Genomic DNA, 25,305 nt, shown 5'->3' on the forward strand with positions numbered 1-25,305 from the left:
GACTCATCCTGTTAGTTCAAACACCAAGGACTGAGACATTTCTATCTCAGGCTCGAGCAAGCCCAGTCACATCAGTGGAAACTTCGCCTCACAACTTTATTCAATTACTCAAAGAGATACTTGAAGACTTGTCCAGGCAAACGAAATGAACGCAGTGTTTTGTAGCAATTTGTTGAGCAAACCCTGTCAGTTTGAAGAGATAGATTTGCATGATATTACTGCCAAAAGCAATCATGGTTGACATGTAGGATATCCCAACTTTTTCCCTATATAAGCCTCGCAAACGTCATACCTCAGCGCCTACCGCCTGATTCGTCCCCCGTCAAATTCTACCCTTATATTTTGTTTTAACAGAGCTTAGGTGATTTAAGAAACCCTAACAGAAGAAGACATGCGGTTTGTATTCTCATGGCTGTCTCAGCTTAAATGTCTCCAGATTTTTTATGGAACGGCTTGTAGGGGGTGATTTGCTGACGTTATTTACATGGAGAAGGTTTTGTAGCCTCCCTGTTGGCCAGAACATCAGGATTTTGGAATTTTTTGGCAGTGACCTACATCTGGATTTCTGCACTAGAGGGTGCCCCACCCCCTGACTGCCTCTCACAGAGCCACAAGCCAGATTTTTTTTTCTCCCTTTCTCCGCGGTTCCACTGCGAGACACTCAATTGTGAATACAACCCTTAAATGTTCTCTGTCACACATATCACAGCAGAGTCCGGTTAAGTCTTAAAACAACACTTCCTCGCTGCATCTCTCTTACAAATGTGAAGCGAAGGAGAAAGAGACACAGAGCGTCCTTCGGGTCTTATTCTTCATGCTGTATGTGGAACAGTATGTGGAGCACCCAATCTGGTTTTCATCCTCCGCGCCCCACCCTGGCTGAAATACAATGGACTGGGAGCAGGCCTGTGACTTTTAACTCACTCTGCAGATTCTATGCTCTGCCGCCAGTCTGGCCAATCTGCAGCCCAGAAAAGCCCCTTGATGTGAGGGCCAAAGCAGCTTTGAATCTAATCATAAGGCCGTAGGTTCCCTTGTAATAGTACGTCCATGTTCCCTCACTTGGACACAATAGAATTGCGTTTGTTCGAAGCGATGTGGAAAAAAGATGAATTGATTTTTTAGTCATCAATCTCTGCTATTGCATGTCAGCAATAGTTTAGTAAACACTTAAAATAGTTTTCCATTTTTTTTTGTCAGTTGTTGAAATTTCAACATAACTTTTACATGCAGTCGAACAGAGCGGTTGGCACTTTGCCCAAGGGCGTGCAATTAAATCTATATTTGTCTTTGTTACTTCCAGCCGTTTATTGAAGCACTGTTTTCCATAATAGGCAAGAATGGGCACTTTAATTAAAGAAAGCTGGGATAAATGAGTGAATGACAGTCTTTGAAATCCCAGTTGTTCATTCGTCAAACTTTGAACCGCCGTACTACAGACTTCTGTGTCTCCGCAGTGGGTTTTGAATGATTTTCTTGTTGTAGCCACCGTACAAACAAAGGCACCCCTGTAGATTTATGTCTCATCCCTCTCTCTCATATTGGACTCTGAGGGCTTTAAGGCTGTAATTAAATTCCAATCCCCACTCTCACTTCTCCACTGACTGTCCCTGTCTCTGTGGGAGGCTGAGAAGCTGGGTCTTACTGCCTGTTGTGGTTTGTTTGAAAGATCCAGAGTTCTCTGGAAACCCCAGCCATTACGATAGAATTCACACATGTGGTGCAGAGAGAGGGAGAAAGAAAAGGCCTTTGCTCTCGCACAGACGCGGGAACTGGTGTGACATCCGGTCTGGTCGAGAAGTTGAGACACTGCAGCATGTGTGCGTGTTTTACCCACATCACCACCTCTGCCTGTGAACTGCAGGATTTGAGCATTCTCACGTCAAAGTCAGGGATTGTCATTCCAACACGTTGCTATTTCATGCATATGATAGTGCTTTCGAGGGGTGTTAAGATGCCCATATGAATAACTCCATCATTGTACCTATCAAAGCCTCGCCTTAGCAGACGGCCACCCACTGCCAAAGCACAGATTGCTGGCATCAGCCCATAGCAGGGCCAACAAACTGGAATCAGCTGCAGCAGCAGGCTGTCAGTTGGGACCCCTGACAGCGATATGAGGGGCTAGGCTGAGCAAGTCCAGTCCGGCGGGGACCAGCGGGAGAGGAAGGATGAGTTCTGCACCACTGATCCAGAGTGACAGTGATGGACAGGTTCAGAGAGGAGAGCTGATGGCCAAGGTTTTTCTCCTGTCTGGACAGTGTTTGAAAAGATGGACATGACGGTCGCAAGGCTTCTGAGTCCAACAGGGCATGTGTGCCTGCGTGTGTGCATGTGCATGAGTGACTGTTCCAGAGTGTTGACGCGCGTGCACACGCTTGTCAAACGGTCAAGCAGAGCAATAAATGTGAAAAGTGACACTCAAAATCTGACATCAAAAACTTGTTTGTGTACAGTTTTAGCTCCATTTCAGGCAGAGCAGTTTATTAAATTATAGAACGTCTTTATTTTTAACTAATTATGTTTGCCTGAGTCTGAAAATGATTCTTGCTGCGTTTGTTTGACTTTCTTGAAGCAGCAGTAAGGACGGGTGCTGCTATTTATTGTATTCTTTTCATAGGCAATAAAGCCCTCCATTAGCTCTTGTTCTCATAGTCCCATATTTATCACTTGGTTCTTTTAATTATTTTAGGTTGATTGGACTCATTTTAAACATTTTTTTAGAGACATCACCCTTGAGTAGAAGTCCAGTTTCATATCTTCGGGCTCCTAAAACCTCCAAAAGAAAGAGAAGCAACAAATATTCAGAAATGAACATATTTGGCATTCGTAGTAAAAAAAAAAAAAAAGAAACATATCCAAATATCTGTTCATCAGCTAATGAGCTGGTTTATAAAATCACCTCATTTCTGGCCCGGTCTTTGCTCGAGCTGCCATTACTGTAAGCACCACTAGCAGAGGAGCAAATTCCCTCTTTTTCTCTCTTTCTCTTGTTTTATAGAGCAGGGAATCGACTCTGTCTTGTTAAAAACCTGAATTATTTGTCACAAAAGACGCTCCTCTGCAGCTCACGCTTCATCGAAAGTCAAGGTTCCCCCTCTGACAAGTAATTACGTCAAGAACAAACATTCCCAAAGGCAGCAATTAATGCTGAACTCATAACGCACAATGATACTCCGGGGTCCCGGATCTAATATGAACAATGGCACCCCTGGTTGGCGTGTTTACCACATTGTCTGCATCTCACAGTTTGATTTTCTTTTACTCACTTTAAAGTTTTGCTCATCACGTCGAGTGCGTGCTTCAGTCACTCTAAATATTTCCTCTTTGCCTTTAATTGGCCCGGGGGCAGATTGTGCATGCTACCATACACAAAGACAAGCAACGGAAATCATTGCTTCCCTCCCCAGGTGAGCTGATTCATTTTTCAGACAGATATATTATCAAATGGTACAACTTAAGGATGCAGCCCAGCTATCCATTGTCTTTATGATGATTTTTTTTTAACTTCTCCTACAGGACAGATCACTCCCCCATCCTCCCCTCTTCCCCCCGTGGAAATAAACTAAAACGCAACCCCTGTCCTCCCCATTTCTCCTGGATGTCTTCAAGGTCTTCACCATATCTCACAGAACCCTTGTCCAAACTTGAATTATGTCAGTACATTTCTTCCATGGTCAGGAGAAGCTTTCAGAATAAATAGTTGATAGGCTCGGTCAGAGAAATGAAAGTGAAATGACCACTGCCTCTCCGCGCCGAGGAAGATTGACATGCAGCATTTGGAGCCTGGTGGTTTGAGGGACGGCTTCCTCTTTTGCGTGAGGTGGTCAGAGACAGCTCTGGGTTTAGGCTTTAGGGGCTTTGTGAGGTTGTTAAAAATGTTCCTGTTCACTTTTCCAGCTGCAGCCTTTTAACGGTGCATTAAACGACAGTTAACCCAGCCCCCCACCCCCCTCAAAAAAAAGAAAATCCACCAGGGAAAACAAGCAATGCTGTCTGAAAATCAAGGAAGGGTCAAGTACAATCCTCTGGCAACACAGACGTGCAAAGAGAAAAAGCAGATATAGTTTTAAGGTCACTTTAGATGGGAAAAAAAGACATATTAAACCCCTAAGTCACCAACAAAGAGGCCGCAAACAAGCGCCAGTAACACTTTAAGCTATCTGAGGAATTTTTCATCACTTGTATTTTCTCATATGTGAAGATAATTACTCTTATATGAGCAAATGTTTCATATTATTGCACCAGGGTTTAAAGATTACAGCAGGCATGTTTGGAAAATTGTAGTCGGCGCGCTGCAGTGACTTAATGCTAATGCCAGCAGGCTAACTTACCCAGAGTGACAGTGACAACATGTTGACGTTTAGCGAGGACGATGCCGACCATATTTACGATCTTAGCTCAGAGTGTTAGCAGATGTTTGCTAATTAGTCAGGCTGACAATATTTGATTCGCTTTATTAGAATTTAGCAAATCTAATGCAGCTTTACGATGAAGCTGAGCCGAAGTATAAAGAGATCACTGTAACAGCTGATCACAAGGGGGGCAATTATGGGGGAAAAAACAAATCCAAGTTCAAAAGTACCAGGGGTAAAATCATGAATTTCATAACAATGTAGTAGTTATTAAGATATTTTACTAAAAACAGATGCCAGCCGCATGGCGCAGCAAGGGGGAAAGCCAGGGGATCACAGAAATACATAGTTAGAGCTAAAGCGCAGCAACTAAATGTTTGGCGAAGCCAGAGTATGTCATGTTGACATGTATTTTGGCATTTGATTTTTATGCCACAGCAATACAAAAATCAAAGGAAACCACATGTGAAGTTACAGCAAAACACAGCTGGAAACCAAACCAAACCGCCGGCTCAGTCCAGCTCAGTCCAAATCCAGAATCCAAGTCCAGACAGCAGCTTGATCCAGTCATGAGGAATATAAATAAAATGAAAAAAACACAAAATAAGAGTGGTTCTGAAAAAAAAAAACCTAAACCATCATCACCACATACACACAAACACACACAAATAAATACATAAATGGGATAAACTTCAAGCAAAGTAAAAACTTTTAAATTCCACAATGAAGTCTGTTAAACTGCTGTTTTTAAATAAAATGTGAACGTTCATTTCCCATTGTGGTTTTATTGTTACTGGACTTTTTAGACACATTATGTTGCTCGGAAAATTTATTTTTGATTTTTTTTTTTATCAAAAGGCCGATGACCTCAGTATTTGCTGACTGCTGTTAGATCAAGGTAAAGTTTTCTTAAGGTTTTTTAGCAGTATATTTCATAAAGGCATCCTTCAAAATAAAAGTCTAACGGATAAAACACAGGAAAACTTCAAATGAAGGCGTTACATTCTGTTATAATATGAAAACTTCCCATCAGCCTGGTAACTTACCATTTTTCTGCAGTAACATTCAGTAGTTTCTGGGCTATTTCAATCACATAGCCACACTAGCAGCAAAAACTCATCATGTGTGATATTTCCTGTTTTTGAGATACTGGTCAGGTTTGCAGCAGGTAGAAAAATGGGTCACTATCAGGGCAACATGCTGTTTATTAATCTTTCTTTTTTATGAGAGGAGAGAAAACTTTTGCCACCGCCGTGTACTCTTCTTATTCCCACCATCATCTTTTTTCCCTCTCTAAACGTCTCAATACAGAGTATTCACATTCTTGGCACTCTCGAAGCAGACTCGAGTCAAGACCTTTCAGGGTGTAGACGAAGCAAAGCGATAAGGAAAGGAACAGAGGGTTCACTGCAGAGGCCCTGAGCGCAGTGTGGGATTTTCCTTTATGCATTTACTGAAAAGACCCTTCCTGCCCTTTCTTTTTGACTGTGCTGAACAAGATGTGAGTTCTTGAAATGCAGCTAATGTGCTAAAATGCACGTCCATGAAAAAGTTTATTTATGGATAGTAAGGGGGGCTAGAAAAAAAGAAGGAGTAATGTGACCAAGGCAGGAACAAGTGTTGCTCTGCGCTTTACAAAGACTGAAATGTGAAAGACATGTGGAGGGTGAAAACTTGGGAGATTTTTTTGGGCTGCCTGGAGCTTTTTTGAGTGTGAGCTCACACAGAACAGAGAACACAGAGCAGCAGCTCAGAGTGACTTTCCATAATGGTTTTTTTGCTGTCGGCTTCTGAATGTTTTTTTCTTTCTTGCATTGCACAAATGGAAAAGAAAAAAATAGAGAGATGAAGGAAATGCTTCAGAACAACAGAGAGAATATTTGCCCCTGTATTTATTATTTATTTAGCAGTGTTATATGTCTTACATTTTTAAATCATTCCTCTTCAGGAAAACCAGCAAGACTAGTGAGTCAACTGAGGATACTTGCTTTTCACTAAGAGCTCTGGGTCTCTCTTCTTTTTTTCACACAGTCATTCACCACATGGAGAAACCGTGGAGCCACTGGAGGAGACGTCAAGTGGACTGAACTGCAGGCCTCTTGTCGGGGTGCCCATAGTATGCGAGCAACCTTTCAACGCAACGCTTTTGTCGGGTAAAAATGCAGAATGAATAGTTATTCATGTAGCGTGTTAGGTGGGAAAGAAATACAGCCTGGTTATTTTGCATTAAGGGCTTTGGTATTTATAGTGGTGTGAAATAATGTGAAACACAGTCTAATATCCTCGGGGATTTAGCATAAGAAATACATGAGAAATAAACCTTTTCTTGTGTTTCGTGCACAGAAACTACTTGCTTCAAAACAGCAAAATATTTAGAAATGAAAAAACTGTGGATCCTAATTGTCACTCGTGTCTCTTATTCTTATTGCCTTCTATTGTCAGATATAAAAGACTCAAGCTAAAGTCATATCAGCCCAGCGGTACCAGCAGATTTTCTATGGCTTATTTTACTTAAAAAGTCATCTTTTTACACAAGTTATCCTCTCATTCTGAGCAAATCAGGGTTAAAGACCGTGAAACTAGTAGCCTCTCCGCTTTTGTACTCTTGTGCCAGAAAAGAAAAAGTCCCCCCACGTCTGGGGACATGCTTTCTTCTAATTGGCTCGGAGATCTGGGGCTCCTTAGAAGCGAGGCTCACAGCTCTGCATCTTCCTCGCCTTGCTCTGGGGCACGCTGATAGTAGGAAGCTGCAACAACTGAGGAGCTTCCTTCTGAAATTTGATCTGTACCTCCATAAAAGTGTCAGGACGTTTTCCCTGAGCATCAAACCGTGCGCCCAAACTGACTCTGACAGGAAGTTTAGATAACAAAATATTTCCAAAACAAATGTCACAATGAAGCATTTTTATTACTCTGTCCTCATTTTTCTTTTGTTTTAATGCGTTTGCGGGTGGTTTGGAGCATGTGTGTCTGTCTTAACTCCTAAACCAAATATTTTGCTGGAATATGAACCCTTGTTGATGTAGTCTGCATAAAAGGTCATTTAGTGGCTACAAGAAGGCAATAATAAAGCATTTCACCGTGTGTATTAGCTCAGTTCATCGCAGCTCGGTATAGTTTCAAAGCCAGGGCCAAGCTTTCTTTTTCTTTTCTTTTCTTTCTTTTTTTAAACCCATCACTTTGATTTTCAAACTGGTGGCTCAAGAAAACATTGCTTTAGGCATCTATGTAACTTCAAGCATGACATTGATTATCTTAGCTTCATAATTATCTCCACATGTTACTGTACCACTGTATTTCACATCCAGACTAGACTGGGCACAATCCTGGGTGGGAATGAAAGCCTTTTTTAAATAAAGGCACCCTGCAGTTTAATGCTATAAAACATCTCAGTATTCCAACTGCGAAGTTGGCGCCAAACAAAAGCAGGGCACGCTTTCAGTCAGAAAATGACTAGAAATGGCTGCCATACATGAGAAATATATGTGATTTCAAATGAGAACAAGGCTTTAAATGATATGATGAGGAAACAAAAGTTTCTATATGGAGGCTTATATTTGCCACTGGGAAAAAAAAGAAATTAAAAAAAGGTAAGTTGAAATTTCAAATTAGTATTTAAAAATTTTGAGTTTTGAAGTTGACATTTTGAGATAATAAGCTGTTAATTTTGACTTAAACATGATGTAAAAAAAATTTATTAATTAAACAAATGAATGTTGAAATTATTACATGGATTAATTATATTTATTATTTAATAATTAAAAATGAATCTATTTTAAAATAACTGTATGCATTAATTTTCCTGCATTTTTCCATTTTATTTATTTTTTCAGTTCTCCTACTCTGTTATTTTTTCTTTACACTTTCACCTATACAGGGAGTGCAGAATTATTAGGCAAGTTGTATTTTTGAGGAATAATTTTATTATTGAACAACAACCATGTTCTCAATGAACCCAAAAAACTCATTAATATCAAAGCTGAATGTTTTTGGAAGTAGTTTTTAGTTTGTTTTTAGTTTTAGCTATTTTAGGGGGATATCTGTGTGTGCAGGTGACTATTACTGTGCATAATTATTAGGCAACTTAACAAAAAACAAATATATACCCATTTCAATTATTTATTTTTACCAGTGAAACCAATATAACATCTCCACATTCACAAATATACACAGCAAAATCTCCAGTGTTAAATTAACACTGGAGAGTGTCTATATGGGTCCACACCTCTGAGTGTTAAATACAACACTGTTGAGTGTTAATTTAACACTTTTGACAGTGTTATATGTTTAAAAGTAACCTAGTCAGTTTTGAAGATTAACAATGGCTAACACTGAGCAGTGCTGATTTTCTAATACTGGAATATTTCTAACATTTTGAGTTATTTTCCAGTGTAAATAATTGAAATAATTCCATTTCAATTATTTATTTTTACCAGTGAAACCAATATAACATCTCCACATTCACAAATATACATTTCTGACATTCAAAAACAAAACAAAAACAAATCAGCGACCAATATAGCCACCTTTCTTTGCAAGGACACTCAAAAGCCTGCCATCCATGGATTCTGTCAGTGTTTTGATCTGTTCACCATCAACATTGCGTGCAGCAGCAACCACAGCCTCCCAGACACTGTTCAGAGAGGTGTACTGTTTTCCCTCCTTGTAAATCTCACATTTGATGATGGACCACAGGTTCTCAATGGGGTTCAGATCAGGTGAACAAGGTGGCCATGTCATTAGTTTTTCTTCTTTTATACCCTTTCTTGCCAGCCATGCTGTGGAGTACTTGGACGCGTGTGATGGAGCATTGTCCTGCATGAAAATCATGTTTTTCTTGAAGGATGCAGACTTCTTCCTGTACCACTGTTTGAAGAAGGTGTCTTCCAGAAACTGGCAGTAGGACTGGGAGTTGAGCTTGACTCCATCCTCAACCCGAAAAGGCCCCACAAGCTTATCTTTGATGATACCAGCCCAAACCAGTACTCCACCTCCACCTTGCTGGCGTCTGAGTCGGACTGGAGCTCTCTGCCCTTTACCAATCCAGCCACGGGCCCATCCATCTGGCCCATCAAGACTCACTCTCATTTCATCAGTCCATAAAACCTTAGAAAAACCAGTCTTGAGATATTTCTTGGCCCAGTCTTAACGTTTCAGCTTGTGTGTCTTGTTCAGTGGTGGTCGTCTTTCAGCCTTTCTTACCTTGGCCATGTCTCTGAGTATTGCACACCTTGTGCTTTTGGGCACTCCAGTGATGTTGCAGCTCTGAAATATGGCCAAACTGGTGGCAAGTGGCATCTTGGCAGCTGCACACTTGACTTTTCTCTGTTCATGGGCAGTTATTTTGCGCCTTGGTTTTTCCACACGCTTCTTGCGACCCTGTTGACTATTTTGAATGAAACGCTTGATTGTTCGATGATCACGCTTCAGAAGCTTTGCAATTTTGAGACTGCTGCATCCCTCTGCAAGATATCTCACTATTTTTGACTTTTCTGAGCCTGTCAAGTCCTTCTTTTGACCCATTTTGCCAAAGGAAAGAACGTTGCCTAATAATTATGCACACCTGATATAGGGTGTTGATGTCATTAGACCACACCCCTTCTCATTACAGAGATGCACATCACCTAATATGCTTAATTGGTAGTAGGCTTTCGAGCCTATACAGCTTGGAGTAAGACAACATGCATGAAGAGGATGATGTGGACAAAATACTTATTTGCCTAATAATTCTGCACTCCCTGTATGGTTTCCCTCGGACCTATTCATGCACGGTTGTCCTTCACAGTGCATTAAAGGGTCAACCTTGTGCCAGTTGCTCCCAAACTCACACTCGCATTTTTATTTTTCAAGGATTTTATTTGGTTGAGATTTTGGCAGATTTGGTCCTCCATACTCTCTGTGCTGTCTTTTGAGAATACTGTTTCTCTGAATTGCCAAATCAAACAACACTTTGAACTGGGACACACAGCAGAATCGACTACATTTTATCTTCACAAATGTATTTATTTTTTCCACGTCTAGACTCCAGTGAGATATGCTTTCTCACACATTCACCTTTCTAGTCCTAGATTTAAAAAAGAAAAAAACAGAAAGAGAAAAAATAATTACAATCATTATGTTTTGTCTCAAATGGCCAAAAAATGTGGGACCAATTGCTTAAATATGGGAAAATTCCTTTCTTGACCGTTTGATTAATGGCAGTCGTGTGTTGTGTTTGTGCCTCCCGGGAATGTATTGATATTACTTTAAGGGAGACAACCCAACCAAAACACAGCCCTCTACAGAGTGTTTACTGTATAATGGGTGTGACAGGCTACCTTAGCCCAATTCTGAGGTCACTGCTGGTGTTTCCTACGAGGTATGACAGTTTTACAACTGCGGGGCTCAGACTCAGATTGTTTCTGACATGTTAGACTGCTGCTGCTCGCCGTCTGTCTCACCATCTTTCCCCTTCGCTTTCTCCTCTTCAGCCTCCCTGACTCGGTCTGAAACACACTCCATTTCTTTCTTTCCCTGCAAATTATATACAGGCTTTCTGAGCCAGCCAGCCAGCCAGGAAAAGGGACTCTTGAGCATATTTAAGCCAAAAGTCTTAATCTCTCATAATAGCTTTTATTTGTTAAAGTTGAGTGAAAGCCCATATTTCATTTAAATGGGCCTCTGCTGGGACCGATGAGGGCTAGTTGTGGTAATTTTCTAACAAGCTTTAAAACAACAAACTAGAAATGTCAAGGGGCTAAAATAAAATAAAAAATTAAAAGAGAATCACAGCAAGGTTAAAGTGCCATAAACTGCACAGGAAAAACAGATTTTTCTTTTCCCCACTCCTATTCAACACAACTTTCACATCTATTCTCCACCAGCATTAAAAATGCCAGGCAGCTTGATTTCACCTTGTTTTGCAGGCAGGTTTGTGTCACACAGAGAAGCCGAGTGAGCCAAGGCAGTGCGGCGCTGTTCGGTGGGATGGGTGGCAGCAGATGCAGGAGCGGTTCAGATATTCTTTATCTTCATGCTGCAGAGCAGTGAAATATGGAGGAATGCAAGCTTTACATTTACAGAGGCCCCGAGGACACACAACTCTCCCCCTGCATTGTGGTTGTGATAATATAATCATGCATAGTTTCTGCACTAGCTAAAGAATAAAGATTGCTATCCAAGAATATAAATATTGTCTGCAAGAATGTGTTTTAATTTTAATAATAATGCTCCTCCCTCCTTTCCAAAAGACAGACTTTGGTGGAGTGGGTCAAAAAGCTGTCTCTGTAAACATCCTGTTCATGTTAGCTTTGAGAAAGCTTTGGGGGGGAATTTGTTAAGAAAAAAAATGTACCTCCTTTCTAAGTACTCACACAGTATACAGTATATAGGCAGTCATTGCACACACACACACAAGCACACCACATTTGGCCGAGGCTCTGTGATCTGATTTTGAATGCAGCATCTTGTTTGATGTCTTTTTGATGATGGACATGAAATAATGTCCAAATCACCAGAGGCTGGAACATCAAACAGTTCCAAATGAAAACACGGTAATGTCTTCTCGGACTGAGCCTTATTGCGCCTTCATTTGCCACTGCCCCATGGAAGCTGGGCTTTGACTACGAACAGATAAAAGATGAATTGATAAATGAAGCACTTTCATCTCCAACAAACTTTGACAACTTTTTCATTTGCAACACAAACACTGCATGGCTAATACGCTGCATCATAATATAATCAGATAATGAGAGACGGTAATGTCAGCAGCTCAATGAAAAGTCAAAGGTGGAAGGAATATCTTTGAAGAGGATGAATGGTCGGAAATCATCGCAGCAGGATAAGGAGTGCCCGGGAAATGCTGATCTTTGTATGAAGAACCCCACACACGCACACCCCACTCCAACACACGCAGGCAGACAAGCACAAACAGTACAGGATCATTTATATATTGTTCTATTTCAAAATCCAATGTTCTTTAAGATAATGGGGTGAGAGAGCTAATGCAGAGCACAGGTGACTTAGTGATAATGAACCAATATATATGCATCATGCAAAACTGAGCCTTATGCTTGGCAAAGAGAGCTCAGCACATCCATTCATCTCAATTTCGCCTGTTATGAATCACAGGCGGGGAAGCCATCCTCGCAGTTGCATCACGCGTGCCTGTCCCGAAGGGTTCGTCTCGTGTGAAGTCCCGCTGCGAGCTCGTCACGTCCGGCGTTTATCATAAGACGGCTTTCGCAGAGGGTGCGGGCTCATTCCCGGTGAACCGCGAGCAGGTCATCAACTTTGCATTTAATTCGAGTCTTAAGTGAAAGGAAGCAGAGTTTCTGGATGACTTGCAGATGGGTTCGGTGTCTCCCGCGGGGCTTTTTGGATGGCCCTGTGTAAACCGAGAGGCCGATGTTCAAACAACAAGACAGAAAGCCAAGGTGGACTCAGAGCTTTGCTTTGGCCTCCGTGTTAGTTCCCGACAGCCTACTGGCACCCAGCTCCAGTTAATAAAGTGCACCACCCAGATCCTGCTGCGACCGTATGTCTGCTGAGTGGGTGTATGTGTGTGGTCAGTACAAGCTGAAAAAGCCACGGATGAAAGACAAACTGCATGCCACATTTGCTAAGTCTGTGATGGGAGTCTCATCCACTCTGTCTTCTCCTCAGATGATGCGCAGCAGCTCAGCACATGGAATGATTTAGACACAGAGGATGATCAAAAATGATTATGGCACGTCTTGTTAAACTTGCATAATTACTGTCACAGCGTATTCTTGCAGTGGCAGTCAGAAGCTCGAGCTGATTATTTTTTTTGTTTCTTTTTGGTCAATAAAGCCCACAAAAAGAACTACACAGGCCACGAAGCTTCAACTGCTTTGGCGCGATCATTAAATGGCCGCGATAGTGGGCGCAGCTTTTTTAAATCCGCAGTTCATTCCTGCAGCACAGCTCATTAAGTAGTGGAATTTAAAGAGAAGAAAATAATCTAGTGACGTATTGCTTTAGGATGGTCCTGGCAGATTAAACCTCTTCTTTAATGACGATCTCAGATGTATCCACGTCAACAAGCTCAGTGGATAACCTCCAACCCGTTCGAGCCAACTGTCAGGAGCTTCCCAAACGCAAATGTTTCATTTTGTCTAACCGAGTTGGTGTTGCTATAAAAAGAAGCGATAACAGATGGATCTCAATTAGTTCTGAGTTGTGACTGCAATTTATCACACGCTGTCAACTTTAGATTACACCTGCAACTCTTTAGCTGAGTTCTTTTCCTTCTTCCCCAAAACGGATTTACACCACTGGGGGACTTTTTACGAAGCTTCTGCCGCCGCCGATGCTGCTGCTGGACACGGAGCAGACAGGCATTACGGTGAGACAACAAACGTCCCGTACAAAGCTGCGAGATGCAAGCGCAGATGCAAGAAGAGACAGAATGAGGACAGAAACAACATCTTGCTGTGAGAACATCATGGCTGACACACATAAAGGAGATGTTTTTCCTCTTTTTTTGTGCACTGGAAGGCTAAAATCAGACAACATGCAGTCTCTGGGTAGAAAGACAACCATCAGACTGTTAGAACGATGCCGATTGAATGTTGCACTCACACTATTTGCACATTTACAAATGATTTTGATAAAATGCAAAACATTTGTCTAGTCTTGTGTCGATGCGCCTTCTTGCCAACAGAGCATGTCTGTGTTGAACGCGGGAGCTCCAGGGTGTCCTTTGGGTGTTTGGGTTTTGCAGGGTTTGGGCCACGGCTGCTCGATCTGATTGGGATTTGGAGCAGGGGCGGAGCGTGGGGGTGGCTTACTGGGCTTAAGCCCGGGTTGTTTTGTCAGAAGCCCGGGGTCTTTTGGAGTGTAATTTTTTCATAGTTAGATGCCTGGCTGACAACTGTATAAAACAAAAAGTACACATAATATTCGAAGCACATAGTGCACACTGTGGGAATTTACGACTGTGCGTGAATCCCCCCTGATATTGGTATGATCCGAGCTCAGGCACTAAGCGACTGAGCGAGGGGGCAGGGCAGCTGCTACCTGTCAGTGCGCTGTTGGAGAAACAGAGCCAGCCATACTAAGGAGAGCTTAAGTTTGACCAGGTACCAAAGAAAATCATTCGTACCGTACAAATAATGTAAATATGACGGTGCATCACGAAAGATTGATATCAAACTGATCACTTGACCAATATTACGTTACTTGCTCTTCAAGTGAATCAACAAATGGCGAAATGAAAAGCCGAACAAATGCTATTTTTTTTTAGAGAGTCTTAGCTTACGTGTGTTTATTTCATATTTTCAGTTCTTACCCTCCCCGACTAAATCGGTTTCAGTTATGTACTGAAATATAAGAATGGATGTCAGAAGTAAACAGTTATCAAACACTCAGGTGAAGAAATGACACTCAGACACTTAGAGCAGTTTTAACGTGCACGGGTGAGAGCTCAAGAGAGACTCACACCCCCTGCAGCAGTTCTCTGCTTTGTGTTCCCATACAAGGTCGTTTCTTGGGTGGCGATTTCCTGTAGCTTGACAGATAATATGAAGGCAAACAGTTTCCGTTGTAGAGCAGAGAGCCAGCAATTAAAAAGTGCAGCTGGTTGAGTACAAGTTGAGTACAAACAGAAATATAAACACTCTTAGCTGATTATTATATAAAAGTAAAAGTAAAAATCCTCTGACAATGGACATTAGAGTGTTCTTTCAAAGAGAAAACTCAGGTAAATGTTATTTTATATATTATGCTTTGTATGTTGTTCAGTATATTTCTATGCAAAACAAGAGGGATTTCAGTACACAGCAGGATATTCACATTTGTAACCAGATATTTACACTTTAGGGAGAAAACATAAAACATTTTTACTGTACAACAACAATTTAGAGTAAACTGTTTGTTTTAGATAAATATTGAAATATATTTTGAATTAGTTAAATGTCAGAATAAAGAGAGACAGAGCTTCTATTTTTTATCACTTTCATCAAATTTAGGAGTACATATACACTAAGTTTGTTAATTAATAAGAAAACTCCAGACGATTCCATTCTGAGCTGCAGAAGCTTCTGATAGGTTAGTAGAGTCCATGTGAGTAAATTGGTGGCACAGCTGTGGATGCATATAAGGCAAAACACAGAGCCTGTTTCTGTGACATGGGAAAATCAAGAGATGTCAACCAAAACACCAGGAAAAGAATTGTGGAGCTCCATAAGTGTGGCTCAATTTTGAATACAATTTGGTGCCATTTGCAATTAAGAAATACAGACAGTTTCTCTCTTTACTCTTAAAGTTAACAAATATGTTTTTTATATTTATCAATCTAAAAAAAATAAACATTTAGTCTGATTTGATGTTACAATTAAAAAAGTGTTTGTGTTTTGATCTGAAGAGTTTGTAAATATCTGGTTTCAACTGTCTATTTGATGATTGTCAGCACAAAGAGGGAGAGAGAGGAACAGAGAGGGAGAGAGAGGAGACAGGACAGAACAGAGATGGAACAAGAGCAGGTGAGACAAACATGTTAGTCAAATGGTTGTTTACCAAAAGCATCACCGTATCACAGGTCCTCGTGTATCTCGTACCTAGTGTTTCTTTTTAGGTTTGTTATTTTTCAAATTCTATATTTATTAAGTTATGCAGGCTTGTTTGCACAACAAGGCTAAATAATTATATAAACCTTTCTCAATCTAAATAGTGGACTTTGGTAGATTTAAAAAAATAAGTGTAGTGCAGGTCTATGATGATTTTTAGTGCTACTATCATCTAGTTCTGATTCTGTCTTGGTTAAATCCTAAGTAGTGCTGATTTTGAACTGTTGCAGTCCTGTTTTAATTCTGGATCAGTTCTGCGTCTGGTTGAATCGGGGTTTAGTCCTCGTGTCTTGATACAGCCCCGACTTCGTTCTGCCTTGCTGCTTAATTAAAAAACTAGTTTAAGGTGTCCTGCATGTGTGATATATATTTTTCCCTATATGAAGTCATTCTTTTTTGAACAAAACTCAAAACAGAGCCAATTAATCTTTCAGTCATTTCTAAGCCCCCCCCCCCAAAAAAAAAATCCCACATGCATACTACCCTTTAGGGCTAAGCCCCGGGTGTTTCAAATGTCTGGCTCCGCCTCTGATTTGGAGGATTTTTTCTTTTGGATGCTGGGTTAAGACTTTTGGCACTTTGCAGTGTTTCACGTTCCAGTGTTGTCTGGGGTTCAACTGAGGGCACTATCCTGCTGTGTGTGAGGATGCTGCCATCAGGGAGCATCAACACAAAGTGTATTAAAGAGATAATTAATTCAGTTAACATACAGAATATTTGATTCTTTATGTAGTGAAAAAGGGGGATAGTGTGATAGCTTGGCAACCTGTTCAAATGGGCAGCTGGGACAGATTTGAGCCCTCCCCTGCAACCCTGAATTGGTTAAGCAGCTGAGAAAATGCCTGTGTGAATGGAAAAATGGGGATTTTTGTTTTTTTATATGTCATGAATTATAAAGTTATCCATGAATTTATTTATATTTGAAACACAATATGACGTCACTAGCAAATCACGTGTGCATTAATCCACCCAAGAAAATACTTCCACACAAATCCACAATTTATTCCCATTTACGCGAAGAAGAAAATTGATAAATGTGTCCACATGTTTATGTAAAAATGCTTGGTTTTTTCCACCAACGAGTCTGTAGTTTGGGTCTATTTGTGGGTTTTACCTTCAATAAAAGTGTGAAATATGTCTGTGATTTATTATTCCGAATGCGAATAAGCAACCAAACATCTGCGAACAAGAAAAAATTTCACATTTATTTGATATCAAACAGGAGTTGAATTAAATACCAGCTGATGATGGGCTCTTACAAAAAGAAATAAAATGAACCTAATCAGTGCTGCAACAACTTTTCACACTTCCCAACCATGTTCTTTTTTTTGTTTTTTAACATTTTTCTTGGAATAATTAATAAATTAATTCGTGTCAAAGGATGAAATGTCCTCAAAAACTGCAATATCGCATCTACGTCGCATTAAAAAAAGTCTCAGAAACCCGACAATTTCTTTCAAGTAAAATAAATTACACGAGGATCCAATTTTACTCCAAATCTGTGCATGGCCCGGTGTTAACAAATATTAACTACTGGCGAAAACTCATCATTCATGAAAGCAAAAAGCACTTCACAAGCAGAGACGTGAGCATGATGATTTCATATGGATTTTGCATCTCCCAAAAACTTTTTTTTAAAAGATTTTCTCATATTCAAACATACTACAACAAGTCAAGTGTGAGAGGAAAAGCACATTTCCACCATTTTTGATTAGCCTTGTCTGAAGAATCTTATTAACATTGAAAGGGCAAGAACTACTGAATGGTTGCCTTTCTTCTTCTTCTTTTTTCCTTTTTTAATTTCACTTTTTACACTAGTGGTACAGCAAAATATATTTTTTTCAGCTGTTACTTTGACAACAGTTAAATGTGCAATAGAGAAAATATAAGGCCTGAGTCTGAATTAGTGGTTTCTTAACTTTACAGTCCTGACTGTGTAGTGGAGCCACACTAGTTCTAGCTCTGCACTTCTTGACTAAAAAGACCCCGGTTCTTCAAAGCCCCCCCAGGAATACGTCAGGAGTTTCATAGTTCTTAGAGTACTTTCCCCCCTTTTTTTCTCTGTTTTTTTAACTCTTATTCTTCGATTTTTCTCGCAGTACAACAGAAATGCCAGATTTATCTCGGCCTACGTGTCATTCTCTGCTCCTCTTTAGTCCAACAGCAGAGCCTTCACAGTCCACATTTGTCTGGCCTCAGATGGGATGTGTTTTGTGTGTTAATGAGATCTGTGTGCAAAAGTCATGTATTCATTCATTCCTTTTTCCACCCAACAACTTTTCACTTCTTGTCCTGACACAAAGAACAGAAAGAGCGTGTGAAGTGCGGAGCCAGGCTCGCCGGCTCTCTCCGATGCACCCGTCCTGCTAAAACCTGTGCAAACAAAGCGTCGCCCGCTCAGAGGCTGGTGATGAGCTGCATTTGTCCGTCGGCGGGCGCCTCTCCGTCATGCGCACAGTCTTCGTTGTTGGGTGGGATGATGCACCCGTCGCTGGTGCCCCGGTTTATGTGGTAGTAGGAGAGCGGCTGCGGCGCATCGCCGAGCTCAGGCATGCTTTTGTGATACGCGTCCTCGCTCTCGCTTTGAGGTGAGGGGGAGAGCTCCTCCTCCTCTTCTTCCGGAGGGTATGGGGAAGCTGAAGGCGAGGGGGAGTCTCTCAAGTTTGGCATGCTGGTATAAAGGGAGTCTCTATTGTTGCTGGGTGAATGGGAGCCCATGTCCTCCTCTGCGGTAACAGTCTCAGAGCCATGGCCGCTCTGGCCCTCCAGGCACCTGGGGGCCTTCTGGGAGCTGTACAGCAAGGAATGAGTCCTCTGGGGCAGGAGAGGGGCTTCCAGCACCTCCTTGTGGTGGGGGTGCAGGAGCAGCTCCAGGGTGGCGTGGCCTCCTCTTCCGCTCCCTCTCTGCGGGGATGAGGCATCAGCGTGATCTGCCACGATGGCGTCATCCTCGCTCCCGCTCCCACCCCCGCCCCCTCCCCGGTCCACCGTCACCCTGGTCTGCGGAGGCAAGACTCTGTCCCTCTCCCGTGGAGCATCGCGACCTTTGGGAGCCCCGCGGGGCCTGAGGTTGTTGTGGACAATCTCGGATATGATCAACTTCTCAAAAGCGGCATCGTCCAGGTTGAGGCCCCCCAGGTCACCCGGGGCTCGAACGCCCACGGCCTCATAGTCGTCGTCTCGCAGGGAGTAGCTGTTGTTGAAATTGCCGTTGAGGGGGAGGGTGTCCATGGCACTGATGTCCCTGCTGTTGCTCAGAGACTGCTGTCCTGCAAAGAAAGGCGGAAATGAGCAGGTGAGACGCAACGTTTCAGCTTTTCACAGAACAAGGCGGTCTCCACTACATCATCCACATGTGCTTGATACTGCTCAGGACACTTTACTCTTGTACTCTTTGATCTCTTGATTCATTTTAATTTTAAACAAATATCCAAAAAAAAAGAGAAAAGAAAACTTTTAAAATTCAAAGGAGAACCCAATTAGCTTCCCACCACGTCCAAGCTCATTACTGCTGAATATCATTAAAGCCAATCTAAGAGATTATCCTGAACAATATTGAAGAAATGAGAACAAAAGATGGCTTAGAAATCAAAAATATAGTACAGCAACATGTAATTAGGTAGCTCATGACCAGGTAACAAAGCAGCAGGAAAACAGAAGAAAACTGGAATAAAAGAAAGAAAGAAGTACAAGCTGATGAGGAAGTGCAGTGATGTTAACAATGAATAAAACATTCCAGCAAAACTATAAAAAAAATAAAATAAAATAAAGAAACGAGGGCATAACAAAAGAGTAATGTCAAACACAGATGGCAAACCACCTCTCTGCACTGGGGCCCCACAAGCACAGCAACAAGCCCCAAACACCACAACACACAGGCAGGGTGCAATGACTCACTTTGCCACCACTCACATCAAGTGTGTCTGCTCAGGCTACCTGGCCTAAGAACAGCTGATTTGCAAAGAAAGCAAAACAGATGCTTTTTTTCAATTGAAGCAGAAACAATAAAATCACTCAAATAGGAAAAAAGTGGAAGCTCGTAACATCCATCCCGGATTCAGTTGACCCAGCTGGGATTGTGTCCTTGTGCTTAACTCGAGTTTAGTGCAGAGGCTTTGCTTAAATCGCTGGACGTAGATGGAGAAATTATTTTGTTTACCAATTTGAGCGAGCTAAAGGACAAATCATGGACAACTGAATCCTGGACTCAGCAGGTGAAAGGGTTCAGCAGCAAGCAGTCTTTAAAAAAAGAAAAAAGAAAGAAAGTTGACAGAAAAAAAAAGAAAAAGAAGAAGTCAAAGAAAATATTTCCTGATGAAACTATTTCTTTCTGAGAAACACAAAATTTTTCCGCCTTTTTCAAGTGTACATCTATCAATTTTACACGAGCGAAACACGCACACAGACGTACACACAACAGATTACTCCTATTCTGTGCAGCCCTCTGACTAAGCTCAAGTAGCAGGATGGATGTGGGGAAAAACAGAGGGAGGGAGGAGGGGGCTGGTTTGATTTGATGAGGATTTTATTTACTGGGTAGACTGCGAGTGATATTTCGTAGGCTGACGGCTGTGTCGTCACGAGCACACATAAAAAGGGGAAAAGGGGGAAACTGCACTCTTTCAAACTTGTCAGAATATGATGATGGTACCTGAAAAAAAAGCTCTGAAAACAACATCAAAGAGATTTCCTTTAAAAAAAAAAAAAAAACCCGCAAAAAGAGTGCAGGGTGCAAAAGGACACAAAAAGGCAGTGGTGGTAATGGTGGAGGGATTATTAGACAGTTCTCTCAAAAGGCCCGACTTCCAGATTTGCATTTGTTTATGCTCAGCTGGGCGATTTTGTTGCAGACAGGTATTGTCTACCGGGAGAGTGGGTGAGGGAGGGAAATGATGTGAACAGAATTCAACTGGACACAGAGACAGCTGCACTCTGGGAAGCTTTCCAGCAGAGATTCATCCAAGATGTTCTCCTTACCAATTTTACAGCACCGGATGAGCATCTGTGGAGTATTACTGAGTATTAATACACTTTATAGTAAAAGACATGCTCATCTTTTTCGCAGGAGCTAAGTGTAATGACTCTAGCAGGGGAAATTTAGAATAAGCTTGAGTTAAACGTGACATTCTCTCGGCACTTATTTCATCCTTGGATGGTGATCTTCACACCGGGATTTGACATTTGTGTGTCGCAGTGCTGTCTTCTCTCCTCAAACTAGTTTCCATATGTAGATCCTTACATCCTTTTACTATTATATTTTTGTCTTTTTACTTTCTGCTGCCCTCCTGTTTAAACGCAGCTCAGCAAAGCGGTCCTCTGCAGTGGGATATAAACTGTTTCTACAGGTAAAGTGGAGATTTAAGCTTGGACCCAAAATGATCTGCTAATTAAATATTGCCATTTTTACCTGCCTGCTCTGTTCTGGTGTTAACCTGCAATTATCCAACAACGATTAAGCAGGTAAACATTTTAGGCCAATAAAGCAAATGCTGTCTACACACACACACACACACACACACACACACACACACACACACACACACACACACACACACACACACACACACACACACACACACACACGCGCGCACACAGTTTTGTGTTGAGCTGCTTCGCTGCTGCAGAGCTCTAGAGAGCAGGGCAAAAATATATATCACAAAAATGTCTTTGAGTTCCTGAACAGACATTTTATGGTCCCAACCCTGCTTCATTATCTCTAAGTGTGAAGTGCACTCATTGTGCTGCAAGCCAGTTTGCAGCACAAAACGAGAGCAGCAGCCGCAACATGTTAAAGCTATATGTTACTGCAAATCTTGCTCCTTATACACTTTTGCCATAGAGCTTGTATTTTTTTAAATATTCTCTTTTATCATCAAATGCGTGTGTATATCTGAGAGCTGTGACTCTGCCCGCATTGCGTCATGTGCTTCTGCTTTCTCCCCTTTGATTAGGTTTCCTTTGCTTTGCCAGTGAGGAACTAGGTCACCATAAACACTAACACAATTTACGCTCGGGTTTTTCTTTAAGTTAGCTAAACAGAATGCAAAGATCTCGCGTAAATACGTCGCTCGTAAATGGTATAAACGATCCGAATCGTCACCAAAAACCTTGCATTCAAGAGAGGGCAATTCTCTTATGACTGCTAAGTGGACGAGATAAGATAGCATTGACGTCTCGGAGTTTATCTCCCTCTGTGTTTACAAAGGAGAAAATTGCCTCGATAAGAACAAACAAAAATACAGAGAAGGTGTGAATGAAGAAGAACAAAGCGAAACCTTGTGTAATTATTCTCAACATTTCCATTCATGCTGTGTCACAACCGCAACCTCAACAGTTTCCATGTTTTTGGTGAATTTAGTAAACAGACTTAATGGAACAGTTCGACATTTTGAGAAATCGTTTCTGGCAGAGGCTTAAATGAGATGACTGGTACCACTCTCGGTATCTGTCTCTCAAATATGAAGCTGCAGTCGGGAGAGGGCAAGCTTAGAATAGCATAAAGACGGGAAGCAGGGGTAAACAATTAAGACAGCTCTGTTAAAAGAAAACAAACTCTGGCTACAGGCAACCCTAAAGCTCTCTGATAGACATGTGATATCTGAAATTATTATAATACATGCAAGAACTTTTGCTTAACTCTCTCTTAACCGGTAACTTCCTTTCTCCGCTCGTTGCCTGGGAACTGCTCAGATCAAAGAAAGAGCCGGCAGATGACCTGTCCGGAAGTGGCAAATTGTTGTTCTTGTATGGATTAAACAAATGAGATGGATTAATTAGCGTTAATTAGTGTGCTTTCCAAGTGCTGATAGATCGATGTTGTCACTGAAGGAACTCAGGCTGACTGTTTTGCCACAAAGACTGAAACCTGTTGTTCTTACACGTTTGCTTTTGCACAAATTCAACAGACAGGATAAAACCTGTTAATTAGTAAGTCTTGCACTTGCTGGTTGGCGGATTTTCTTATCATTTTGTGAGGCTAAGCTAGCCATTTCCATCTGTTTAAACCACAGACTGTAGTTAAAAGATGGATGCAACCTCAGGGCTGTCCTGTCAAGTCTGTCCTGTAAAAAGTTCCGTGCATTGAATTTCATTGACTAATAATGTGCAAATATCAAAGAAAATACCAGCTGTAGCAAATATGATATCAATGAAATATATATTCATGTATGCAAATTCATTTTTTGCACTTCTCCCGCTTTTGATTAAAGCTGCTGTCGCTCCCTTCAATCCCCCGCCCCCCTTTCAACAAATTAGCTTTTAACCTAAGCCTAGCGTCATCCATGTCGAACTATGTGATGTTGGGAGGACACGAGTATGTTTGCTCTGGTTACAGATCCGTTTGCGTAGCCAAATACAAACATGGTACTGTAAAACAAGCCCTATGGAGGCTGCTGCCTTATTTTGGAGTGAAAAGTGATCATATGGGGCTAAGTTTTAGCTAACGCTAACTTAGCTGGGACAGCGCCGCCATAGGCTATATAAGTATAGATTCTACATTTATGGTTAAACCAAACTCGTGTGCTGACATCCACCCATCAGCCATGGCAGTCGTATCCGCAGTGTAAATAAAATTAATTTTGCACAGTAGTTACAAAGGGTAGTTTTTTATGCTAGAGTGTAAGCTTTTTTTCTCCTGCTCTTCATGCTAAGCTAAGCTAACCTGTTGGTTTTCCAATTATAAGAGATAAAACATTAAAATTAGCAGGCTTTCTAGTTGCAAGCTGGAGGGGTTTCTTTTCTTTTTTTTTTTACAATGCCAAGCTGTCTGTTTATCTCTAGTTTCACTCTTTTTGCTAAACTAAGCTAGCTTTGGGGTTGACTGGCAGAAATGAAAGCCGTTACAATCCTTTTGTTTGTCATTCATCTAAAAATGAGCAACTGAATGAAACATAATGTTGCTTTAAACATAAAAGGAAAAGCAAAAACAAAACAAAAAAGCAGATAAAATGCATAAGAAAAAAGGTGGAGGGCGGATGTGCACCTGGGGAGTGAAAAGCCGGTGGAGAGGGGGTGTTGCACACCACGGTTTCTGCCAGAAGGTTGTTATAAGGGTTAGTGTCGTGGGTTCGAAGGAGAGGGTTAGTTAGGAGGTAGTTGCCAGTCATCCCTGAAATAACAGGAAGAGAAAGACAGAGAGGGAGAAAAATTAGGAGGGGTGGAAAAAGCAGCTGAAGAAGAGAGCCTGAGTCATTGTATCTCATGGTCTGTGGTTATATGTTGGTTAGCTGTCCACATAAACAACGGAGCTGACGTTCACTGTCCAGAATCTCACACTGCAGAAGATTTACAGCCTGCGATCCGTCTGCCTTCTATTATGGACAAGGCAGCCATAGAAACGCCGGTCAAAGCAAACCATTATCCAAACAGTCATCTGCTCTAACTGACAAACAGTATTACTGCGACAAGTGTCAACCAAAAAAGCATAGCTGCACAATCAGCTGCTGTGTTTATATGGAACTAATTCATCTAAACAAACTCGTTCGGTTGAGACAAAAAACGAAACACGTCTAAGTGGCGCGTTGTGACCATGTCACAGAATCCCCATCATCCTCAGCATGCTTGTGTATATCTTTAGGAATGCAATAACCATCCCCTAAAAAAATAAATAAATAAAAATAAAAATAAATCCAAACTAATTGAGAATTAGAGCCAAATCTGTGCTGGCGCTGTCTGCAGCCTGAGCTTCATGATGCTGGGATCAGTCCAAAACCTGCTCTGACCTCAGCCTGACTTTGCTCGTCTCCCTCCCCTGCTTTCATGCTGACAATCACCCCAGGATGAAGATGATTTAGAGGGCTGCTGCGCAGTCAGTCTCTCCGCTCAGGGTCGTTATTTGAACTCAAGTCCTCGTCTATAACTTTTTATGCCAGACTAAATATCGCACCTCCTTTCTGTCACTATTTTTTCCCCTCCGTTCAGAGGATCCCGGCGAGCAGGAGCGTAGCGGAAAAAGCTCTGAACTTAAGATACACAAGTAACATTTAATGCTATTTTTTGATTGCTTGGCGCTAAGAGAACGGAGGCATTAAATCGGGTCTTATCTTACTCCTTTCTGAGCTGCCACATAGCCAGGTGGGTCGCATCCATTGATGTGTTTATTGTGAATTCAGAGCTTCATCACAAAGAGAATGGCGTATGTGTCTCGTCTGGCGGTGGCGAAGGAGAGATGGCTGCTTACCCTGGTTGAGTGTGGAGGTGCTGTTTATGTCTCCTGAGATGAAGGAGGACTCTGACTGCTTCCTCACAGTGTCGTTCCACATCCGCCTGATGCGGCTCTGGGTTGAGAAAAAAGGCAGCCACTGATCAGGACTCAACACGGCGCGACTTTTATTGAAGGCTTTTTTGCCCCAAAGGGTTGAGTGGCTATGCGAGTTTGTGCTTCA

At 41.7% G+C, this 25,305-nt stretch overlaps 1 protein-coding gene across 7 annotated transcripts in view; it reads right to left on the reverse strand.

Moving 5' to 3' along the window:
• Positions 1-17,106: 17,106 nt before the first annotated feature.
• The window catches only part of adgrl2b.1 (adhesion G protein-coupled receptor L2b, tandem duplicate 1), a 90,454-nt gene continuing 82,255 nt past the window's right edge, over positions 17,107-25,305 (reverse strand). For 5 of the 7 annotated variants that reach the window (XM_080906993.1, XM_080906991.1, XM_080906996.1 and 2 more), the window contains 3 exons: positions 25,101-25,197; positions 23,904-24,029; positions 17,107-19,191 (listed from right to left, as the gene is read on the reverse strand). In XM_080906993.1, coding sequence (XP_080763119.1) covers positions 18,320-19,191; positions 23,904-24,029; positions 25,101-25,197 — 1,095 coding nt within the window. In that variant the 3' untranslated portion in view covers positions 17,107-18,319. The remainder of the gene's footprint in view (positions 19,192-23,903; positions 24,030-25,100; positions 25,198-25,305) is intronic. The other 2 variants (XM_080906995.1, XM_080906994.1) reach the window with 1 other exon arrangement.

The sequence above is a fragment of the Rhamphochromis sp. 'chilingali' genome (assembly GCF_963969265.1).
Source record: "Rhamphochromis sp. 'chilingali' genome assembly, chromosome: 16".
NCBI lineage: Eukaryota > Metazoa > Chordata > Actinopteri > Cichliformes > Cichlidae > Rhamphochromis > Rhamphochromis sp. 'chilingali'.